Source organism: Ambystoma mexicanum, chromosome 9, assembly GCF_040938575.1.
Source record: "Ambystoma mexicanum isolate Mex_15411 chromosome 9, UKY_AmexF1_1, whole genome shotgun sequence".
NCBI classification, from domain to species: Eukaryota; Metazoa; Chordata; class Amphibia; order Caudata; family Ambystomatidae; genus Ambystoma; species Ambystoma mexicanum.
Window position 1 is genome coordinate 964,174,552 of NC_090931.1, and position 24,069 is coordinate 964,198,620.

At 45.3% G+C, this 24,069-nt stretch overlaps 1 protein-coding gene across 5 annotated transcripts in view; it reads left to right on the top strand.

The window, feature by feature from the left end:
- UBR3 (ubiquitin protein ligase E3 component n-recognin 3) overlaps positions 1-24,069 on the top strand; it is a 2,710,065-nt gene that overhangs the window by 2,625,424 nt on the left and 60,572 nt on the right. For all 5 annotated transcript variants that reach the window (XM_069616177.1, XM_069616176.1, XM_069616178.1 and 2 more), the window contains one exon: positions 5,364-5,503. In XM_069616177.1, coding sequence (XP_069472278.1) covers positions 5,364-5,503 — 140 coding nt within the window. The remainder of the gene's footprint in view (positions 1-5,363; positions 5,504-24,069) is intronic.

Here is a 24,069-nt window from a genome sequence, read left to right on the forward strand (position 1 = left end):
TGTTATTGCTCAACATATACGGCCCAAATGTAGATGATCCCGGTTTCTAATCTTCATTGTTTGGGAAACTAGCAAAATTTCCCACGGCTCACATGATTTGCGGCGGTGATATAAACACCATCCTTGACACACACCTAGACCGCACAACAGATCAGCCAAGAGCATTGACCAAAGCAGCCCAAATGATAATCACCCTTATGGCTGACCTGAACCTTAGAGATGCATGGCGTTGCTTAACTAGCGCCAAACGGGCATACACATTCTACTCTTCGGTGCATGATATGCACTCCAGAATAGACGTGTGTCTGATATCTCATGAGGCATTAGGCTGGATCACTAATACAGATATACATCCCAGGACATACTCGGATCACTCACCTATTCAGATAACACTACGAATCCCTGAAATTAAACTGAACAGACCCTCTTGGAGATTTAAACCTGCAGCATTGCACGACTAGGTCTACAAAACATTGCTGGCCTAACACATCCTAGAATACTTTGAAATCAACGTGGGCTCAGTGACTAGACAAGCAACACTATGGCAGGCATTCAAAGTCTGCATCAGAGGCACCGCAATGCCAACGGAATTCGGGGTCCTGAAAGACATCCGCAGGGACCTGGCGCGTCGTGAATCAGTGATTGCCCAAAAGCAAAATCTGTACGCACAAACACTGTCTGCACAACTGGGGCTAGATATTAAACCAAGTTAGACAAATACAGAGAGGCAGCTGATTGCGAGATCTGCTACTTCGACAGGCCTACAGCATCTCGGTGGTATGGGGAAAGTGAATGCCCGGGTAGACTGCTGGCCAGGATGGTACGAGGGGAACGTGGCCCGACAACTATTCCATTTATAACACGAAACGATGGAACCATGACCACGGACCGGCATGAGATCATGGAGGCCTTCTATGGCTTCTACAAACACCTATGCTCCCCACAGAGTAATGCCACTGATGCAGAAATAGATCAATATCTAACACAAATACCAACAACATTATCAGACGCCGCTAAAGAAGCTTTAGAGACTCCGATTACGGAAGCAGAGATATCTGAAGCCAATAAACCATTATCCAACGGAAAAGCACCAGGCGCCGATGGCCTAAGTGCAGAGTTCTATAAAGAATTCTCCCATTTCCTTGAACCCAAGCTGCATGCCTTGTGGACAGAAGCCCTAGAAAAGGGAGAGCTACCAGAAACCACTAGAGAAGCGATCATAATGCTACTGCTTAAGCCAGGGAAACCCCCCGAAGACTGTGGTACTTACAGACCGCTATCATTAATAAACACTGATGCCAAGATCTTTGTGAAGATCCTGGCCATCCGGCTAACCCCACTAGTGCCATAAATGGTCCACGAGGACCAAGCGGGATTCATAATGGGCAGACCCACAGCTACGAATATCAGACGATGCCACAGGATTCTAACGGCAATACCAGAAGAACTACAAGGGGTGGCAGTCTCATTAGATATGCAAAAGGCATTTGACATGGTATACTGGCTGTTTCTATTCAGGGTCCTGCAAAACAATGGGTTTGGCCCTTACTTCTTTAAATGGGCCAAGATACTCTACACACGCCCCCTACGCTAGGCTAAGCATCAATGGTACATTATCTGAACTACTGGAGCTGTGGAGGGGCACCCGTCAAGGCTGCCCATTGTCCCCCCTCCTATTTGCACTGGTGATAGAACACCTTGCAGACATATTAATTATTCTATTATATTTAAAAAAAAACCTGAAAGCACGCTCGGCAAGGACTTATCAGCGGTCAAAACCTTCGGCGAATAGTCTGACCTGAAACTCAACGCTAAAAAATCAGAAATGTTCCCAGTCACAGAGGCGACGGTTAAACCAACCGATCAACCTTCATTGCCTCACGTGGAGTCCGGTACATATCAAATACCTGGGGGTGAACGTGGTCCCGTGCACTGAATTACGATGCCCTCGCAGAGGCCCCATCGCCAAAATGGTATAATGGAGCGCCCTACCTATATCAATGATGGGAAGAATCGCCCTCATAAAAAAGATAATTCTTCCTAAACTCTTTTACATATTCAGCACGGTACCGGTCTAGCCGTGCCGGGCAAGGCAGGGCATTATTTGCAAAATTGGGGAGCGCTTGCACTGCATTCACGTGGGGCGGTCATTCCAGATTGAGTTGGAGGGTACTCACCGACCAATATCAGCAGGGAGGTTTAAAGGCACCAGACTTTGAACTCTATCTGGCGGCACAAGCACACTATGCCGCTCAGTGGGCGACGGATTTCCTTAACCCCAAGGGAACATAACATGAACCCCCTTACCAAAATCGACCATTCTACTCCATGGCCTGACGACGCCTCACCCAAAACGGTATAATACTATAGACCCCACAGTGGTCACAACCACAACATGGTCCAGGATTACTGACATATATGGTACAGATACGCTATATCATCCAAGCATGCCAATCTGGGGCGCTCATTACTTAACTCCTACCCTGGATAAAGAGGCAGCCACGCAATGGGGCACTAAGGGAATTGTCCAATGGGGACAATTATTTCAAGATAAACACTTTGTGATATGGGAAACCCTTAAAGAAATAGTGGGACATATGCCAAAACATAAGAGGCTTTACATGCGCATGCGATCCGCAATCGCTAAGATATGGGCTGGATTTCCAGCAGAGCCAGAATATATAACTGGGTTATATGTTCATGCCAGGGCAAGGGAAAATATCAGCATCCACACTATATAGGACCAATACTCGGACCCGCCCACCAGTGACACACAGTGCCAAAGCTAAGTGTGAGCAAGATCTGGGACAGCCGATCAGTGATGACCAATGGACATAAACATGTGCCCCAACTAAACACATATCATGTAATGCGAAATATAAACTGACACACTATAAGGTTGTTTCTAGGACACACTACACTCCAGCCAAACTAAAACGCATATACCCCACAACAGAAAGTGTATGCCCTAGATGTCACTGCGAGGAGGCTGATAATTTCCATATGTTCTGGTCATGTATACAACTAAAAGAATGCTGGGAGGGAATCTGCAAAGCATTGGATGACATGGCTGAACATCGTATCGAATGGTCTCCGATGCTATGTTTACTGGGAGTCACAGAGAAAATGAACCCTACGTGGCGGGAATTACTGAAAGTGAGTCTAGTACTAGCCAAAAGAGCAATACTGCTGAAATGGAAAAGCAAAAACCCACCCACAAAGGAAGATTGGGACAGAGACATGATATGGGCAAACGGCAATAAAGAATTATACATAGGCTCGCTAAATGCAGCTACTATACCAAAGAATATATGGGCCAGATATAAGCAATACCTAGCGGACAAAGCTGAAGACGAAGACATGCTATGATATGCTCTGACACAAGAAAGTTATGTACAAATAGTGTAAACGCTATATACTACATGTGCGATGAACCTCTGTGCAATAATAAAGTTTAAAAAAAAAAAGTTTCTCAATTATGTTAATGTAACCTGGCACGAACATAATCCATGTACCTAAATTTCTGTATTCAAAGCACTATGACCCCATTGGTGGGTTTATAAGAGGTTGCTGGAGGGACGCTTTTTTGATTATATATTTGATTAAGCATGCAGGGATACACAATCAGTCCTTGTTTGGAACCATTCACCTTTCCCATGCATGCAAGATTAAACAGATCTCATACAATTCCTAATTTATTAGCTACTTTTTACATTGTGTTACTGTACATAGGCACCTTTGGTTATGATGTGGATGTGGGGGCACCTCCTCCAAGCATGCTTATGCATGGTGACATTTTGGGCGTGGCAATGGCTGATGTGTAATTATTTGCAGCAATAAGATAATGCATTTTTTCAATGGGTTTTTCAATTGTTCTAACATGATTGTAATTTTTTCTTTTGTGTGTTTTCCTTTCCTGGTACTTTTTGGTTGAATCTCTGTTGAATATGTAGTCTTGTTTCTTATTTTTGCTTCTCACTAATTGTTTCTGGTTTATTTTGTGTTTCATGTTGAATCACTATTGTCTGATCACATTGTAGGTTTTTCATCTCTCTCCATTCCTGAATTGTACGCCCTACTTTGAACAACATGTATTATTCTCATTCATATTGTTTCTGGTCTCTCCATGATGGTGATCATTTTTTGGCACTGTATTAATTATTGTGTTTGTATACAGCCTGGAAAAAGACTGTGAGGTTGAAACATGTGTCTGCTATTTTTCCCTGTTTAGTTGGTTAAATAGATCTCTTGAATAGTTAATCTATCGGCGCAGTGTGTTCGTGTATTGCTTAAAATCCATGTGAATCTATGTAGGATCCAATGATGCAGAAGGAATAAGTCACTTACCCGTAACTCCTGTTCTGCAGCATTGTTATCTTTCATAGATTCACATGTGACTCTCCCTCCTACCCCAATTATGTCTCTTCTTGGCTCATATTGCTACTTTCAAGTGCGATTTGCTAAAATGTGAAGTTGGCCTTTGGGGGAGGAGCTAAGAGGAGCTAAGGGACTCTCTGCTTGTTGGCTATTGGGCAATATGACACAAAATGTAAGAGAACTTCTAAAGTGATTGCAGTTTCAAATTTAAATATAAACTGCCTTAATGTTACTGAGGATTCCCAGCCCTATAACAGAGAATGTTGGAACAGCAAGTGAATCTACGAAAGATACCAATGCTGCTGAACAAGAGTTACAGGTAAGTAACTTATTCAATGTATCCTATTTTTAATCTGACCTGATGTCCTGAGTCCAGTTTCTGATGAGATCCATGTTTAGGGCTGACTACAGGTTTGTTCACACAGTCACAGTGAGGTTTACACCTGTGGGGACACAGTCACCTTCCATGACCTAGGCGTGTAAGCATTGATGCCATTCTTTCGAACCCACCTCCTTCCCTATGAACCTCCTCCCCATCCTGGGTTGATTTTCAGCCTGCACACTTATGATCCCCCTTCACAACGTTTTTTGCCCTCAGCCAACCCTTTTCTGTCTGTGATGGTAACATGTGGCACAGTCTACCTCCTGCCACAAGAACTTTCTTCAACCTTGTGCTGGTTCACACATTTTGGAAATGCTGGTTATGTCGTTTTTTAAGAATAAAATAAATAGGTTTAGGGTGATGGTGTTTAGTTTGAGTCAGAGCTCTTTTATATTTTTGATTTCCTAGACAGATTGTTTCATATTTTAGTTTCACTGCTGTACAGCTCTCGTACACACTCTGGAGGTTTGTATTTTAAATTATCCCTAGAAGGGCTCTGTTAGCAGATGAAGGGGAGGCAGCAAATGCTTTGTGTTTGTGCATTATAATTAAAAAAAAATTATGGAACATCTGACTTTTTACCTCCTTTTCAAACATTGTTTAGCACTCTCAAAACTGTGGAGCAGGAACAGGAATCTTTCTTTTGATCAATGCATCTGTCATCATCATTATTCGTGGCCATCGCTTCTGCCTCTGGGGATCTGTCTATTTAGATGCTCATGGTGAAGAGGACCGAGATCTCAGGTAAAATAGGAACAAGGTTAGATGGTCTTTTCACAAGCAGAAATAATGTATGTTTTTACAAGTCACTACCCTGTTTATTTTGGATGGAAATGTGTTGATGAGAGAAAAGCTGCATAGCCTTTCAACTTGGACTTTATCGCATGAAGTATGTAAGATTGATCACTGAGCACCCGCAGGTCACAAATTTGATTTAACAGAGTTAATTCATCATTTCTTCTTTCTTTGTTTGTTGAAGAGTATATGGGGTTGGGGTTTTAATTACACCTGTTACGTAGATGGAAAGAGATGATATATGCTATTGTGTTCATTATGTTACATGTTTATAGTATATTGTAGTTTTATATGTAGTGTGTCCCTTCATTTCATTTGTGTAACCTTTGGGGATGTCTTACAGTTTGAATTTAAAATTAACTCTTTTCTGGAAATAGAGGAACTGTACAAATGTAACCAGTCATTCACTGGTTGGAGGGTGCGGTCCTAGAACGTACAAAATAAAAATGCTTCCCTGATACAACGGTACTCAGCATATTTAGATTTCTGAATTTCCTCATGGGATTAAGAGGGTGTTGCTATTTTGTAGTGATCATGTACAATGACCTGATTGAAATGTAGAAGTGTTCCCAGCTCTACAGATAAAGGTTGTATCGGCCAATTTTACTCCCTAAAAATAGGCAAATACTCACAAAAAATAAAAACAGGGAGCAAAATTACTTCTAACATAAATAGGAAAAGCCACCCAGGAGCCTGTTCCCTGCTTTCATCCACACAGCTGTATGAATATGTTTGGACCAGTAGAAATTATGGGTGCCACAGGAAGAAACTCTTCTGTTATTTTCTTTTTATAACATATTTTTATTGGCATTTCTTAATCAAGTCACATACATTGCGAAATAGCGTGAGAGGTTGGGTACACAGTCTGACAAACATGCAAAGTTACAGAAACTCTTCTGTTATAACTGCATGATCTGAAGCGGTAAAAAGGTACCTTCTTAATGTGCAGGAATACCTTTGTGCAAAGAAATATTAATTACAAAACATTTCTGTTTTACAGTGAGAACCTATTTTTACTCGCTTTTAAAATACTCCCATTGGGAACACGACTTAACATTTTTACTCCCTAAAAATAATTGTACTACAAACATTGAGGATGCAAAAGTGATAAGGCAGAGATATTGAGAATGATCAAAATTATGTGCTATACATTTCTAATCTTGGCATTATTCTCCAGGTACAAATCTGGCTTCATAAAATTATTCAGAATTATTCAGTCAGTATACCACAGTTTTTGCTAAATTTGACCTTCCCTTTGTTGAGTATGAAGTCCTCAGGATTCAGGCTCTTCAATAACTGTGAATTCCCTTAAGCCATGTCTCTGGTGCTTGAGCCCAGATCATGAAACTAAGGAGTGTGACTCCTGTCAATCCATCCACCCACAAGCCATGAAGGAGCATGTTGCAAAGACAGCATCTAGTCCTTGGCTTTATTGGAGCCTTGCACTTTGAAGGAGGAGTCATTTTCAAAGAAGGTCCAGGAGGGAGGAGAAGTCTAGTCCCTAGAAACAGGATTAGCAGAATTTTAAGAAAAAGCATTGCAGACGGTCCTGTTCTAGTGACTCCTTCCAGTTGTCACTCTTTTTCTCCCTGAAGGAAACCCCTGCCCCACTCTCGCTTCAGGGTGTCGGCTTCCCACTCTAAGAATCACCACCTTTTCTTCTCTGATTGGGTATTTATTTATTTTGTGTTCTTTTTTTTATGCCAAGGGAGGACAGGGGTCTGCAACCCATCCTTAATCAGAGACTTTCAAACTTGTAATTGCACTTGAAGAAGTTTTAAAAGGGCCACATTGGCCGATCCTTCAGTACCTGGATCTCCAGGATGCCTACTTTACAGAAAGTATTTGAGATTGGCAACATTCACTGTCAGTTTGCAATCCTATCATTTGGCCTGTCTTCCGCCCATAGGGATTTCACCCCGCGGTTGGCTGTAGCAGTCGCTTGTCTCAGGAAAGATATGATTCACATCTTTCCCTCCCTAGAATGGCTCATTTGTACGCAGTCTTTGTTGCTAATGTCAGCCCACCCGTACCACACTAGTCATCTTCTGCACAACCTGGGCTTTTCCCTTAATTTAAAAAATGTCCAGGTCACACCTTCTCAGATGCTCTGCTATATCGTTCTGGTTATGGACACACGCTGGGGCAGGGTCTTTCCTCCCGAGGGCATTCTTTAAAACAATATTCTGATGGTTCAGCTTTTCCAATCCCAGAGCCAGGACCTGGCCTCTTCCTTTCCTCACCTATTGGGTCTCATGGCCTCTATCGTTCCTCTAGTGCCTAAGGCCTGGTTACTCATGAGGTCACTCCAGTGGCTGGTATGTTGTCATTGATTTCAGTTTCAGTGCAACATGATCAACCTTTTTCAGGCCTTGAGTAATGTGTTACAGGATGTCCTGTGATGGGTCCCCAGGAACAACCAAGATGAGAGCCTTTTTAGTAGCCCTTGCTGCAGCCGATAGTAGTCAGAAATGCCTCTACAAAGGGCTGATTTGCTCACTTGACCGATCTGATAATGGGAGCCCTGTAGAGGCAACAAAACAAATCAACCTCCTGGTGCTGCAGCTGCTTCCCCTTCATCCATATAGTGCAAGTGTGTCCATACTATGCCCAGCAACACTTGGTTGTGCATTACCCATGTAATAGCTGGTGAGGTGTGGCTGCTCATCTGCAGGGAAGTAGCATGACTATGGTTAGTGGCTCTGGAGAACAGTCTCTTTGTTGTCTGGTGGGATGGAGAACATTGGGGGAACTGTGTCAGGAAATTAAGTATGCGATTGTTGCCTCTTCACGGGAATCCATCAGGTAGACCACTTCACCTCCAATGCTAACTAAACCCATTTGTGACTTAACCCCTTTAGAATAGAATTAGGTCTATACTGTTATTTAGTACCCGGCAAGGGTCAATCAGAATGAAACAAACATTCTGATTGGCCCTCGCCGGGGCTTTACACGACCGGGAATCCCTCGGCCGGGATTCCTATCCTTTGTTCCCAGTGGGGGGTGTGGCAGCCCTCAGCCAATGAGGAGGCTCGAAATGGGGCAATCCCCGTTCCGAGCCTCCACTTGGCTGGAGGCTGCCATCGTCCCCCGCCGGGGATTCAGGTACGCATTTTCTTTCTTCCACCCCTCTCCCCTGCAAACTATCCCCTCCCTCCCCTCCCAACCCCACTTACCTTCCTTTTTTTTCCTTTTTCGGGAGCGAATGCGCTGGGAAAACCTCTGTCCCCAGTGCGTCCACATCCGATGGCCGCCATGGAAACGGAAAACTTACTCCGTTTTCCCTTTCCTGGCGAGTAAGTATTTTACTCTGTTGCTTGTTAAGGTCATAGGATGTCTTGTCTTAGTGGCGATAGGGGAGTGCCTAGTAAGAGTTCTGGCACTAAGTTGTGTGTTTCTCCTTTTGGTGGATGCTGGGTGGTGGGTGGGGGTGAATCTGAATGGCCTAGAGCATAGCCTTGCGTTCCTTACTGAGATGGAGGCTGGGGTTGAGCCCTTGGTTGGCAAATGATTAGTAGTGCTGCACAGTGTGGGCTGACGGGACAATGTGAGCCCTGGTTAAGTTGGAGAGGGGGGCTGGTTAGTGGGATAGTACAGTGAGCTTAGATTTCTTATTTCACGCATGCTCATTGAGGTGCGAACTTTGCGTTAGTCGGGCGCTAAGCATGTGGGTTGGTCTGTTCGAGGTTAGTACGGGGCGCGGGCGCCCTGGAACAGACGTGCCTGGAGAAGTATGGCCTGGTGTGGTGCGAATGCGTTCTGGCAAAAGAAGGGCCGTAACAGACTTGCGAGGTTAGTTGGCCATATCATGTAAGGCGGTAGCAATGGAGAGGGAAGGATATTTAAATGGGCTGCTGTCAACGCCGGGCTGGGTGGGAGCACAGATGGTGGACCGGTGTTATGGCTATCAAACTGCAGGTTGGCGTCGGCCCTAGATTACGGTACTGTGCTATAGGGCCACCTGGATGCTCCGACTGAGACTCTGGGAGGGAGGAAAGTGGTCGGACAGGGGGTTGGGGAGTGTCGCTGGTGGTGTAGCTGCATGAGACAATTACACAGCAATATAAGCGCTGGCAGTACACTGAAGTACGACGGGCTTACCTACCGCCTGGAGACTCATAGCCACCACCGGGCTAGGCTCGTCCATTGGTCATTGCGGCGAACAACAGAGAGCTGCAAAGAGCAGTGCAAGCCTTTTGTCTTGGCCTTCAGTATGGTGCAGCTTCACCTTCCAGGTCGGGGGGTGGAGAGCTCTGCTGCTCCTCCTGGCCAATCACCATGATCACAGGCAACCATATTTACTACGGGGTTCGTGCTCGTGATGGCGGCGGCCATCTTTGCAGACCCTACTTGCTATAGGTGAATGGAGAACACCTTCTCCATGCTGTTCGGTGTTCAGGGGTCCCATGAAGGGATGTTCTCGCAGCGGAGCGGCAGAGAGCTGTGCAGGCCTTTTTCTCTGCCTTTGGTATCGGCCGGCTTCACCTTCTGGCTCAGGAGGGCGGAGAGCTCTTCTGCTCCTCCTGGCCAATCACCATGATCACAGGCAACCATATTTACTCCAGGCTTTGTGCTCGTGATGGCAGCGGCCATCTTTTCAGGGCCTGCTGGAAGTGAATGGAGGACACCTTCTCCATGCTGTTGGGTGTTCAGGGGTCCCATGAGGGGATGTTCTTGCAGCGGAGCTGCAGAAACCAGTGCAGGCCTTTTATCTCGGCCTTTGGTATCGGCCGGCTTTGCTGTACTATTGAAACCCCATATGCCATTGCCATAATGACCTGCTGTTTTACCTTGTTATATACCCTGATCATATATGTATGCGGTTGAACTTTACATTTGGCATCAAAACCAAAGACTCTAACCAATGGCTTGTGCCATGTGAGTTATTTATTTTCCCATGTGTCCGATATGATTTAAGCTAGAGGTAAATCGGATATCTACATAGTGAAACTGTTTGACGTTTGCAATCTGGGTCTTCCCTGCAATAAAACCGCATTCCTGTGATATCTTTTTTTGTGCCATGAGTTGCAATAACAGGTTTAGCAGCTTTAATTGGATAGCCCTAGATTATTCATGAATAAGGCTCTGTTTTTACTGATTTTAACACATAAATACAGATAGAAATCACGGTTTCCTTTCAGTATTTTTTGGGAATAAAGTGCAAGTTAAAGTCTCTTACTTGGGTCTTCAGGTTGTCAAGTGTGCTTTGCATGCCAGTTTCTGTAGGAAGTAACACAACAGAGAGGCCTTAAGAATGAATTTATTTTCCTTTCAAGATTTATAAATTGCTGCAGAGAAGTTTCTCTGGCCAGCAGCACTAGCAGGCCATTTGTTTTAAAGGTTAAAAGGAATTGTGGCTTGTTGTGCAAGAACCCAACTCTACGAGCATATCCCGTTATAGGCACCTTGGCACTATGGGCCTCATTACAAGTTTGGTGGTTTTACTGCTGGATTGTCAGTGGTATTATGGCGTTGTTACTTCACATTTATGCATTGGCTTTTGGCAGAATTACCACCGGTGGTAATTCCGCCAATTTCTGTCAGAAAGACGACTGAATTACCTCAAGCATTTTGCTGGAGGTTTTTCCTCTGCCTCACCACCAAAGTTGTAATACGGCAGTGCAGTCATACAGATGTAATGTAGTGCTGACAGAATTACTGCTGCATTACCACTGTTTTTTCCTGCTCCGCCATACTTGTAAGGAGGCGCTATATTTATTTCATTTTAATGTATGTGGAAAAATACTAGCTGCAACTTTTATTTTTAATGAGTAAAAATAAATGTGTATAAATACAGATAATATGGATACTGTGAAGGCATCATGAAGCAAGACACAGACAACAGATGCAAAGTTCAAACACAAATGGTTTATTAAATGTCAGGATGCTTGAAGGCCTAACTAACCCTATGCCAAGGTGCAATTTCTCTACCTAAAGAAACTAAGGAAGTTTTGAGTCCAATAATGTTCAACTAAAGTCTGTCTGTGTCCAAAACCTATACTTGCCCTCACAACTAAAACTAAACAATAGGCCTCCTTACGACCCTGCCGGGCCCGTAACAACGGTGCTGGTAGGCTCTCCAGCACCGTTGTTACCAGACCGGCAGAATACAAGTTTGCAAGCCGGATGCCTTTTCCGCCCGCCAGGTCTGACCTGGCGGGCGGAACGGCACCCGCTCGCAGACCTTGATGGAAGCACCAGTACTGTTGCACACGTTGCCAGTGCTTCCGTCCTCCCCATTCCCATTGAGTCCTAAGGGACTCCAATTCGGAATGGGGAATTACTTTTTCCGGCGCCTAGCTTCCGGGACCGCTGGGGCTGTGATGCTGCAGTAATTTCCCAAAGCCAGGTGCGGGGAAAAATAGAATCCAGTGGCAGCTGTACCGTTTTTACCGGCACGGTTACTGTCGGGGTCGTAATGAGGCCCAATGTGTTGAGATGTCAGCAACAAAAGAAAACAGTGTTCCAAATAAAGTTCTGAGCTTCTTCCAGCTCTGGGCTTGCTTTCCAGCTCCCCTTCCCCAAGTTCAAAACCGTTCCACAAAGTCTTAGAGTTGCCTTCCCCAAGAAGATAACACAGCTCCAAAAGGAGGGCTCGAGGTTCCCTTCTTCAAGACAGCCACAAAGTTCATAGTCTCAGGTTTCCCTTCCCCAAGACTTCAGCTTGCCAACTTGTACTTTAGTTCAGTCTCTTGATATTCAAAACCAGTTCCAGCTTAACTTTACATTCCTTCTAGTTTTTGACAGTTCACACAGATTGCATTCTCCTGCTTCACTTCAGCAATCTCTTTCATGCACTGTAATTTAGTCTCTGTATCTCTGTATGTTTCTTTGGCTTTCACAGATAGGATATACCCGGTCTAGGCGCAGTTGTCGGACCACACAATCCACCCATCACAGGTCACGCAACCGGTCACCCCAGGCTTGCTTGCTCACACAGATTCTTCTGTAACAGCCTCTATGTCCTGGTCCATACTCATTTGGCTTTCTCCTTGCCAACCTTTTGGCTTTGCCAAAACATGATTTCCTCTTTGCCAGTCTTTTGACTTTGCCACAATGGGGTTTTTCATACAGTTATTTCGTAGTGTTCCTTTCTCTTCACCACACTTGCATATTTGCTTTACATTGCAATTCGTAAATGTGTTCTTTGCTTTCAATTAATTCCTGGTTTTTAATATACTGTACGTATAGTTCACACCAACTTTTCAACTGTTGATAGGATTATCAGAAGCGTTGTCAAAAGATTTATTTTAATTTGGTATGCAATAGTTCAAAGTTCTTATTCCTTTTGCTCATTATTCCTCTGATTCGTAATATTCATCACAACCTCTTTATTTAGATTCATTGTATCATATACAGCAGGGGCGCACAACTGATTTTGACAGAGGGCCGACAGTACCTTACGTGAAGCCTATAGTGGGCCGAAAGGTAAATGTGGGTGGGGCGAGAGGCGCGGCGGGTCGTGGCGTGGCAGACGGCTTTTTCAACCCCCTCCTTTTCATTAAACACATGGAAAAAGAATACGTTTTTGAGGTGTAACTATTTGTATTTCAAACTTACATTTTATACTACACATTTTCCATTGCTGTTTATTTCGATTTAGTTATAGCATATTGTCTTTAATTAAAGTATATATATTTTATTGACCCTTGATTGGACATTCCGTTATTTTGGACTGCTATAGTGCTGTTTGGGTTGGCAAAGAGGAGTATGGCCTTCGTTGAGTCAGGTTTCCACAAAAAGCAAAGGATGTTCATCTCCTAATTGTGCCTGTTTTAGCTTTATTGGGTTCACTCTTGGAGTGCAACACTATGCCCCATGGCCCTCACCCCAACCAAACACTATGCCCCATGGCCCCCAACCCTCAACCAAACACTATGCCCCATGCCTCCTACCCCTCAACCAAACACTATGCCCCATGGCCCCCACTCCCCAACCAAACACTATGCCCCATGCCCCCCACCCCCCCACCCAAACACTATGCCCCATGCCCCCCACCCCCCCACCCAAACACTATGCCCCATGCCCCCCACCCCCCCACCCAAACACTATGCCCCATGCCCCCCACCCCCTCACCCAAACACTATGCCCCATGCCCCCCGCCCCCCCACCCAAACACTATGCCCCATGCCCCCCACCCCCCACCCAAACACTATGCCCCATGCCCCCCACCCAAACACCCAAACACTATGCCCCATGCCCCCCACCCAAACACTATGCCCCATGCCCCCCACCCCCCCACCCCCCCACCCAAACACTATGCCCCATGCCCCCAAAAACCCCCAACCAAACACTATGCCCCTTGGCCCAACCCCCAACCAAACACTATGCCCCTTGGCCCAACCCCCAACCAAACACTGTGCCCCATGGCCCCCACCCCCCACCCAAATACTATGGCCCATGCCCCACCCCCCAACCAAACACTATGCTGCGTGGCCCCCAGTCCTCAACAAAACACCATGCCCCTGCTCCCCAATCAAAGACTATGCCCCATGCCCCCACCCCCAGCCAAACACTATACCTCGTGGCCCCCACTCCCCAACCAAAACTATACAGACTACCAAGCATACACCTTGCATAAATACCCATACAGACCTGAACCCCGCCACCCCACCCCAGCATACAGACTAACAAGCATACACCATGCATACATACCCATACAGACCCGAACCGCTGGTTGTGACGGGGTTTGGATGCATTGGGCACCTCTGCAGGTGGGTAGCACTGGATGCAATGCCTGCTGCCAATGCGCAGGATCTTACTGAGCTAAGGCATGACGTGTGACCACCTGCGCGCGCCTCTGCCAGCCTCGGCCACACCACTGGTTGTGATGGGGGTTGGGCGCATCGGAAAGGCTGGCACCCGCAGAAGCTGGATTCAAATCACAATTCTTGCAATGATTGTTTTTTTAATGGCCTTGTTTTTATCAAATGTATTGCTTTTGTTTACCCGTTAAGAAGGGTACAAACGTACACACTGCATATAACATGGGGGCAAAGCTCAAATAGGCTTGGGGCAGAGATGTAGCCCACTGCACAATGGGCAAGAAGTACTGATCATTTGAGACAAGCCCTCCATGGACCAAAGTGCCAAGCACGCGGACGCCTGGCACCCAATGCCATGTTTTAGTTCATGCAACAGTTCCGCTTTTGAATTACTACGTAATAAACAAATACGCTTCTTACTCACTTCTGTTTTAAAACTGGTGCTATTGCTTTGTGCCATGTCCTATTTATTCTTTGGGTTGCTGTGGGGTCACGGCAACCCCCTTACAGCACGCCTAGCAGTGCCCCTTGGCATGTGATTGTGAAGGGATGCACCAAGGCGTGTTCTCGACCCCGCCCCGCCCACCTCCCACCCCTCTGTCTTTTAGTTCCCGTTCACTTCTGAAGATTCTAATGTTGCCTCTCTATTGAGGCATCAGCAAACTGGACTGCATAGGTTAAATGCCCTACATTGGCGCACAATAATTAATACACAAGGGAGACTGCTGGCTCCCCGTCTTTTGATAATTAGCGACTATTAACTGTATCTTTATCTCCATTACCATGTATGCACCCTCTCCCGCCCCCCTCACTCAGACTGCTTTTAATTCTTAACAAAGGAGGGGGGCATACATTGTAAAGGAGATAAAGATCATCTTAATAGCCGCTTTGGGAAGAGGTGCAGACAGTCCCTGTCAAACAGTTTACTTATGTAATGAAATGGGGCCAACTGCTTGAAGTGGGCCGTATCTCATTACAAAAGTAAACACTGTTGGCGGGCCGCATTTCGCGGGATGGAGGGCCACATTTGGCCCGCGGGCCGTATGTTGTGCACCCCAGGTATACAGTATCTTTCATTCATTCGCAATTCACTTTTGCCACTCAGCAGCCCACAGGAGCACCCTGGTTCGAGTGTTCTCTTTTCTCACTCACCAGTCCCTGTCATCTCCTCCAGGCGGCTGTCTTCTCTTGCTCTGCTCTGCATACACGTTGTCGGTGGATTGCAAGCTGTGCTTGCAGTTCGTTCTGCTCTCTCTCTGGGTTGCCAGCAGCTCTGCTCTCTTCCCACAGATGCTGACAGTGACTTACAGCTGTTGGATTTCTTCCTCTGGCCGCAGCTCCAGCTGTAGGCATTGACCGGTGAGGCTCCCAACACCTTGGCCCTCACGCGGCTCCTCCAAGCCCCGGCATCACAATTTCTTTCGGGTTCTTGCCGGCGTCCTGATTAGACCCTCCCTGGCCACCTCATGTTCCACAGGATTTCTCTCTCTTCATCCGGCAAGGCTCGGCCCGCCTTCTCCCCTGCTGCTCTGTCTCCTTCTGGTCTTGCCTCCTTTTATACACCTGCAACCAGTTAATTTCAGTTGTAGGTGTGAATCCTCCGGTACAATTGCCTGACCATAGTTAGTGGAGTACTCAGGACATGCCTGACCTTTACACCAGTCTGCATGCTTCTTCTTCGTGTCAGTACTAGAGTGGTGAAATTACATGTTAGTGTGCACTACTCTTAGTCACCTCTTCCTCGTCCCAGTACTATAATGGTATGAATGAGGTGAAATGGGTGGAAATAGTTTACAATAGACTATAAAGGCGGGGGGGGGGGTTTGCTCTCACAAGGAAAAGGGGGATGCCATGTCTTGTCGGTGGACCTCCTCTTCTTCTCCCTCTTGCTAGTCTTTTTATATTGATAATGTTTTCTGGGGTTATCCTGGCCAGAGGGAAAATAGTAACAGTATCCCTAACGGCGGCTGGGATTGAGGGTTCATCATGCAATAGAAATGGGGGATACTGTGTCTTACCCAAGGACATTCCCCCTACATCCCACTCAAGTCTTCCCTACCCAGGTGATCTTCCCTCACATCTCTGCCCCCAGGGTTGGGATCCAAAAGCAATGGCCCTTCACTGGCCACCTGAGCAGAGGATGTTGGGGAGAATGAAGTGAGAACGCTCTCATGTTTCTCAGAACACATACAGATGGAAATGTTGAAAAAAATAAATACCATGAAACGAGGAGCCTTATTCATGAAGGCAAAAAACACCTCTATCAAATTTTGCAGAGAGTTCTACGTCCTCATACGGACGATGCAATGCAATATGGCCTAAATGAAACATAAACTCTAGATGAAGGGCAAAATTGAAGAAATCAAAATATTATAGAATGACTAAATATTTCTGAAAAGGTGACTTGTGTACACTATGGTCAATGTATGACATTTATTTGTGTAAAATTAATATTATCAACCTAAACGCTTGCCTTGGAAAAGCCTGGCTGGGCAAACCACATTTTGAAAATTCGAATTCAAATTTATTTAATACATTCATTCATAAAATTACATAACTAATATATTTTCACTACATCAGTTGATACAAGTTAAAATAAAGTACGGCCCTCATTACGAGTCCGGCGGAAACCGTGCTGGAAAAACAGTCAGGTTGCTGCTGGACCCGTAATGATTTACTGACACCTGACTTGCCGGTGGTCTGGTAAGTCAGGCGCCGGTAAAATGTTGATCCCCATTCCTATGGAGTCCGATAGGACTCCATGGGAATGGGGACCATGGAAGCACCGGCACCGTTAATAACAGTGCTGGTGCTTCCGTTAAAGTCAGCTGGCGTGTGCCATTCTGCCTGCCAGGGTCAGACCTGGCGGGCGGAACGGCACCCGCCAGCAGACTCGTAGTTTGCCGGTCCGGAAACAACGGTGCCGGTAAGCTTACCGGCACTGTTTCCAGACCGGCAAACTTGTAATGAGGGCTAATGACTATGTAACTTAACTATGGGCAGCACTGGGTAGGAATGTTGGATTCTAGATACATATAAGCAACTAGAGGTAGCTACATATAACACAACAAAATAATTTCGCTCCAGGCATAAAAAAATAAATAAGGCTCTCCCTTTCTTGTTACAAGTAATTGTTTCCTTAACATGTTTGTTAGCCAGAATTATATCTACCTCTCCTGCCAACCCCAGGTAACATATTTCAATACTCTTTGGATATTATATCACCCTAACTATGCTTGGAAAGTCTCAACATATTTGAGCTTGCAAAATGTGGTTAGTTTGATTCCGGACTCAAACACCTAATTTAGTACCACCCCAAATATTGGTGCTTTAGCATAGTTTGTGTAGGCATTTGTTAGCAACATTTGGGGTGTAGTCTTTGATTTTGTAAGATCTTTCCCACAGGGTCTTCTAATTTCACTTTCCTAATGTGGATGTGAATTCTAGGTGTGTCTTGCATTTCACAGGGAAGCAGGTGGTGTGGTTCAAACTATTTCCTACTTCAGCCAAGTGGCAGCAGAGATTAGATGTGAGTTTTCCTCTTAACTCTAGGATTGTACACTGGGGTAATTATAGGTGGGGGCGGGTCACCCCCAACTTTTGTTGCATGCCTTTCTGCCCCCCCCCCCCCCACATCATTTGGCTGGGGCAGGGGGGTGGTTGGCTCATCAATTCAGTAATTGGACAACACAAGACTGGCTGGGGCTCACAGTAGTCCTTCTCGCTTGGGTAACAAAGATGGGTGGAATTTAGATACAAAATTGGGTCCGCTTCCATCTGACATGCGCCCGTGGATGTCAGCCCTCTCTTATAAATGAGCAGGTGGTTTTTTTAAATCACTTGTCGTAGCCACATGCCTTGGGACAAAACGTAAACCACAATCCCTCAAAGTAAAATTGGCATTGAAGTAGAACAGAGAGGGGGCTCCTTTCCCACTTTTAAGGTCTGGGGTTTAGAGCGATAGAACCTAATGCCTTTGTCACACCTGTTCCACTGGCATCTATGTGATCTTGGGCAGTAGACAGTTTTTCTACCTGTGCTGCTGTCGTTCAACTGGGGTTAAGTTAAGCTTGCACATAAAGAGGTTCTGCATGTGTAGTTTGTCTAGAACAGAGTTGGAACATAAAAGTGTAAAGCTCATGATCGCCCCATCCTGGCTTGACCCAGTGGTCGGAGGTGCATGGTGCTTTCCTTTATGCGAATGCAACCAGGGCATGGTCAGTGTATGGCTCCCTTATGCCCTATGAAAATCCCACCTACCTCACCTGGGTGAGGGGTCTTCGGGAAGTGGGGGTGAGGCAGCTGATGGTGAGACGCGGTATTCCCCCCTTTTTTGTACGTCCAACCCCTTCCTATTTTTTAGGATCCGATGTCCCAACCCCCCTTTCTGCACAAAACACTAAGTGAGGCGACTGAGAGTAACAAGACTAACTCTTAAACATCGTACTGGACATGTCCGCTAATCGGGTCAGGCAAAGTCAGGCACTTGACTTCAAGTGCATACAACTGATTCCAATTTGCTCTCCTCACACGTATAAAAGGTGGAACCTAGAGACACACTCAGAGCATGGTGGACCACGAGTACGAGCAGAACTTCCGAGGCAAAGGCGAACCTACTGGAGCAGAGCGACGGACCAAGGGACGAGAGCAGCGGGTTGAAAACCCCAAGAGTTCCCTTCAGGAGGTTGTTGCCTCCACAAGGCCGCAAAAGACACGTGGAGAAGGCCAGATCCCAATATAGAAGACTGCATTGTGTTTCAAGGATGCCAGCGACCCTACCGAATGAACGGCAGAGTTAGGGAGGTGAGACCAGGCCTGTGGTACGAACCTTGACTTGTGAATTGGAAATCGAAAGAGCAAGAAAGAACCGCACACAGCCGGAGAGTTGGCAAGCAACCTGAGAGACCGGGGTGTGCTAAGAAAGCTTGAAGTTTGCAACAATATATCGCAAGTGAAGGCTGCACGTGTGTCGATGAGACGCGAGGAAAGGCAGACCTGTGAATGAACATTAAAGTAAGGACAGCTGTGGAATTTGTAATACTGAGTAACAGAGTGGTCCGGCGAAAGGGAGTAGCCCACTCAAATGTCTCTGTGAAAGGTACATTGTTTGTAGCGATACAAATGAATAAACAGTAAAAGTGAAAGTGACCAAAGTTACCACCGAGAGAAGGGGAGATCAAAAACTGAACATTGAATTCTGAGTCGAAATGGTCCTGCAGTGGTTTGTAAAGAAAGCCACGCACATTCGAAAGTCTTCGGCATCCGAAAAGCGATCTGAGCCCAACCTGAGGGAGACCTGAAGTGTAAAAAGCCTGGGCAAAGGAGCCCCGGCAATTGTTGTTGAAGTGTGAAAGGTCCGAGCCCGGCAGAGGGGGACCACAGTTGAACTGTGAAAGGTCTGGAGCCCAACAGAGGGTGCCCGATGTGAACTTTTTGTTTCATTGTTTGGGAAAGACTGGAACAAAAGCCTTTAACGTGGAAGGCCAGGCGGGCCTTGATCCACGTTCCAAACTGTTTCAGTGTTAAAGCCAGAGTGTGTCATCCTGCCTAGAGAGACTGCCTTATTCCGTACTGTCTGAAACTGGGGAGGAGAGCTGATTCAGCCACATTTAGTCTAACACTGCTTTTCCATTTAAATACACACCTCCTTTACACATTTTAGGGCAGGCATTCGGTTTTGTTAGCATAGGCCGTTTTGATTCGACAGACATAACTAAGACGGTTTTCTTTATTATTTGATGGTCAAGACAGCTCCCATCCTAGTTACAGGGCAAATTAGGAGTTTTTCCAAACCCCACGAAGTTAATAGAGGTTTTACAAATTGTATCTTTTGTGTCGGTGTCATACTTGTGATACCATGCCTCCCCTACAATGTCCAGTGAAGTCGGTGAGTGATGAGCAGTGACTCCTCTAGTACGAAATGCAGAACTCGTAGCTCCCTTAATCATAAATGCCAGGTAGTCGCAGATAAGAATGCTCACTAAATTATTGCAATTATAATAACAAATCTTAACATAACTAATATGTTGATAATTTTGGTAAGATTTATTGTAACTCCCTTACAATTGTAAAGCGATACATTGGAACTCCTGCTCTGTGTATATGTGCATGTGAACCTACGACGTGCTGCTCTACAGTCTAATGCATTTCCGCAATAATAAACATCTGTAGATAGATTTTCTTTTTAATATTACAACAATATAAAGTGAACAATTTGTTGACTAGATCAAGATATTGATAGCCCTCTATCTCTTCAGGTTTGGGATGCCAGTTAACAGCTAATCAATGAGACTGCAGTTGGCTGGTGTGCGCCCGTGTGTGCCTGTGTGTGCACATTAGTGAGAGTGTGTGTGTACATGCGTATGTGTGTGGTGTGTGTGTGTGTGTGTGTGTGTGTGTATGCGTGTGTGAGCATTGGTGTGAGTGTGTGTTTGTGTGTGTGCGCAGTTTAGAGGAGCATAATTACTGAGATGGCACTGAAGGTAGTACCAACAGAACATAGCACTGTATGAAATAAACCCAACCGATGGACAGCAATGACTGTTACCCTGGGGCCTGAATGGGTAGCAATGTTTTGAGGAACCAGGGGCTTCTTGGTGTCCATCAATCACACACTCAACAACAGGGTGCAGAATAGGGGGCACTCTCCTAGGACCACATGTCACAAGACACTCAAAGTATGCACAGCATATTCCCTAATTACAAACAAAGGCATGTATAAGATGAATGCATCTGTCAAGTGCTGTGGTCCTCTCTGTGTCAAGGCATGTGCAAAAAACAAAGTGCCCTATAATCTTGATCTATAACAGGCAGGAAACTGGGAAAGCACATTAAACGGCGGGTCGGATGCACATAATTAAAATCAGATTGAGCAGAGTGACACGTTCTAGGATGCCATACTATAATATTTTTTTTTATTATTTTATGGAATTCTACTGTAACCTGAGTTTAGCTCCTTCAGACGTTGGCGGCTATTTAATTGGCGTAGTGTCACAGCGTCTACCAAACTGAAAACTCTCACAATAACCATTCCCATCCCTTAAAATGACCGTCACATCCACAGTGAAGTCATGGAGAAGGTGTCCAATCCTTTACCAAAGCTGCTTAAATGGGCAATGAGGCCCAATGGTCATAAGCAATATTGGCCCTTATAATGGAGCTCTGTTTATTTTTACCATATAATGGCTCAGTGGCAGGATATTGCATTTCAAGGGGCACCCAGCTCTTCCCACTTGTTGAGTTGGGCCACAGGTCTCCTGGAAGGGACCCATGGACATGTGCACCTATTCCAAATTTGTAGGGGTTTACTTTCAATAATGATCTGCAATTAAAATAAGTATTCAAAGTAAATTTGAAATAAGAATGTAATTTAAAAACCATAGGTGCTGCTCACATTAACTGTTCAGTGGAGATTAGGCCCCATTATTTGTTGTTTCTAGCAGGTTTGCAGCATCCCTTCTCTGGTGTACAGGATTGAGACCAAGGGCATGTTCCACATCTAATGCATTTGATATTTAAGTCGATCTTTGTATCGTGCAAGCAGTCGAATGGGCCACATTGAAAGTATTTAAGAGAAGCATGGCTGACCTTTGTGCCTTTTACCCAGTGATGCTCCCATATTTATCAAAGCGCACCTTGTTTATAAAAATTACATCTTCTAACCTTTTCCCAATGACTAATTAACATTGACAGATTGAAAAAAGTCTAGTGGAAATTCACCCCTTCTTAATAAGCGTTTGACTCGTAATTAGAGACACTGTAATTGTATTACAATATTTGAAACTCCTGCTTTACTCCAGTTTACTCCTTATCCATATCCACATTGGATGTTTGGAATTTTGCAGAATATCCACCTGCTGCCTGCACTGCTGTCCTCTTTGGCCTTGGGGGTGAAGATCTAGTATTGCCTTGATTTATAGAATTGACCCCTGTATATTATGTGCATGTCTACTAATGACTGTTTCAGTTGGCCTGGTGCTTAAATGTGTCTTGGGCAACAAGTGGTCTTTGGGAGTGCAAATGTTGGTATTTCGCTTTGGCTCCTACGCCAACACAAAAGTCTCTAAACATGTTTACCTGCTCCTTCTGGTTTCTAGCAAGAAGGGGAAGTGCATGGGAACTACAGGGTACAACGTTCTTCTACTTTCAGGTAAAATCCGCCATCCTTCCCTTACTTTTGTCACACTGAAAACCATTCCTTGGCAGCAGGTGAAGGGCACTTTTGTTTTTGGCTGGCCTCTTAATTGTGTTTCGAACCTGGGTGCTGCTGGGACTGCTCTAATGTCACGTCTTGCTGAGCTATCTTGCAGACGCCTGCATGGTATATAAAGGTCCATCCCCAGCCACCACACAGCCCTGCTCCCGCAGCATCAGTGTAATTTTTGGGGCGGAGACAAAGGTGTAGGTCCCCCCAACTTTGGTGGCACACCATTTTGTCCCCCTCATTTAGCAGGGGCCCCTTTCCTTTAGATGTCATGTCACCACCCCAATATTTTTAGCAAAGTTACTCCACTGCATTGTGCTGATGTTTTCTTCATAGAAGGTAGTACAAACACACACGCAGACATATTGTTATAAAGTACAGCATTATACACTAAACAAACAAGGTATTGGTAATGTTCTTTCTGATGGATAGAATAATTCGCCCATAGATTCCTCATTTGTTGAAATACCTCTCATGCACAAGACTTAGTCAGAAATGCTTTGTTTCATACTGCACCTCCGCTCACTACTGATTTCAACACATTTAGCTGTGTCCTTGACATTGAAAAAAAGGATTTCTGAGGTACATAAAGGGAGTCCTATGATCCCTATGACCTTAGTTCAACCAGTTTTACCCACTCCCAGAATCAATGCAGCAGTACAACGGCCACCGGTTACAAGCTGACTATGAGAGGGGAGGGCTGAAGCAGAGTCTGTGGGATGAGCATCATATCCATCATTGGCAAGCAACATTACCTCGGGTACGTAACTTTTTCTTCTAATGGGTACCTTTCTCCAACACATTCTTTATCTGATGATAGTCTCCCGAAGTAGTACAAACACAGACTGAGTAAGGAAAAGAGGACCAGAAACCACAGAAGGAAACTCTTAAGCACAGAACAACTAAAACAGCATAATTCACATAAGGGAATCCAGATAATGTTGTTTTGAAGATGGGCCCAAAGAAGCGCACAATACTGACTGACATGTCCGGAACGTGATTACTTTGCAGAAGAGCTGCCTTTTCCCTTGCAGAATATTTAGAAAAGGCTGTGGTTGTATTCCTTGCCCATCAGAACATAGCACACATTCTTATCATTCTTATTGAAGACAAGCCCTAGAGAACACATAACACCCTCTCTCTGCGTCCTTTCCTGGCTCGGTATCTGGCGACGGTCTACTTTCAAGGTAATGTGAATCACCCACCAGGCACTCCACAACACAGGACTAGAATACCTGCAGCACAAACAAAATACTGGCCCAACAGAAAAATCTAATCAGACGAAGCACTTCTCCTCGTCATACCTGTGACAAAATCGAGAAGAATAGGGGGCCCATCTTTCTCATCCCTTTAACCATTCGTATCATAGACGATCACCTACCCTTTAGAAAAGCTCTCAAAACCTGGCTCTTCCCTTTAAAAGCCTGAGAGAGTCAGTGCAACTCCTGGAAGAATCATTCTCACACCCTAAAGGGATAGCAGGGGCACCAGAGTCGTCGACAAGGGGGGACACCTCACAACCCCTCACCACCCTCTTTAGGAACCCC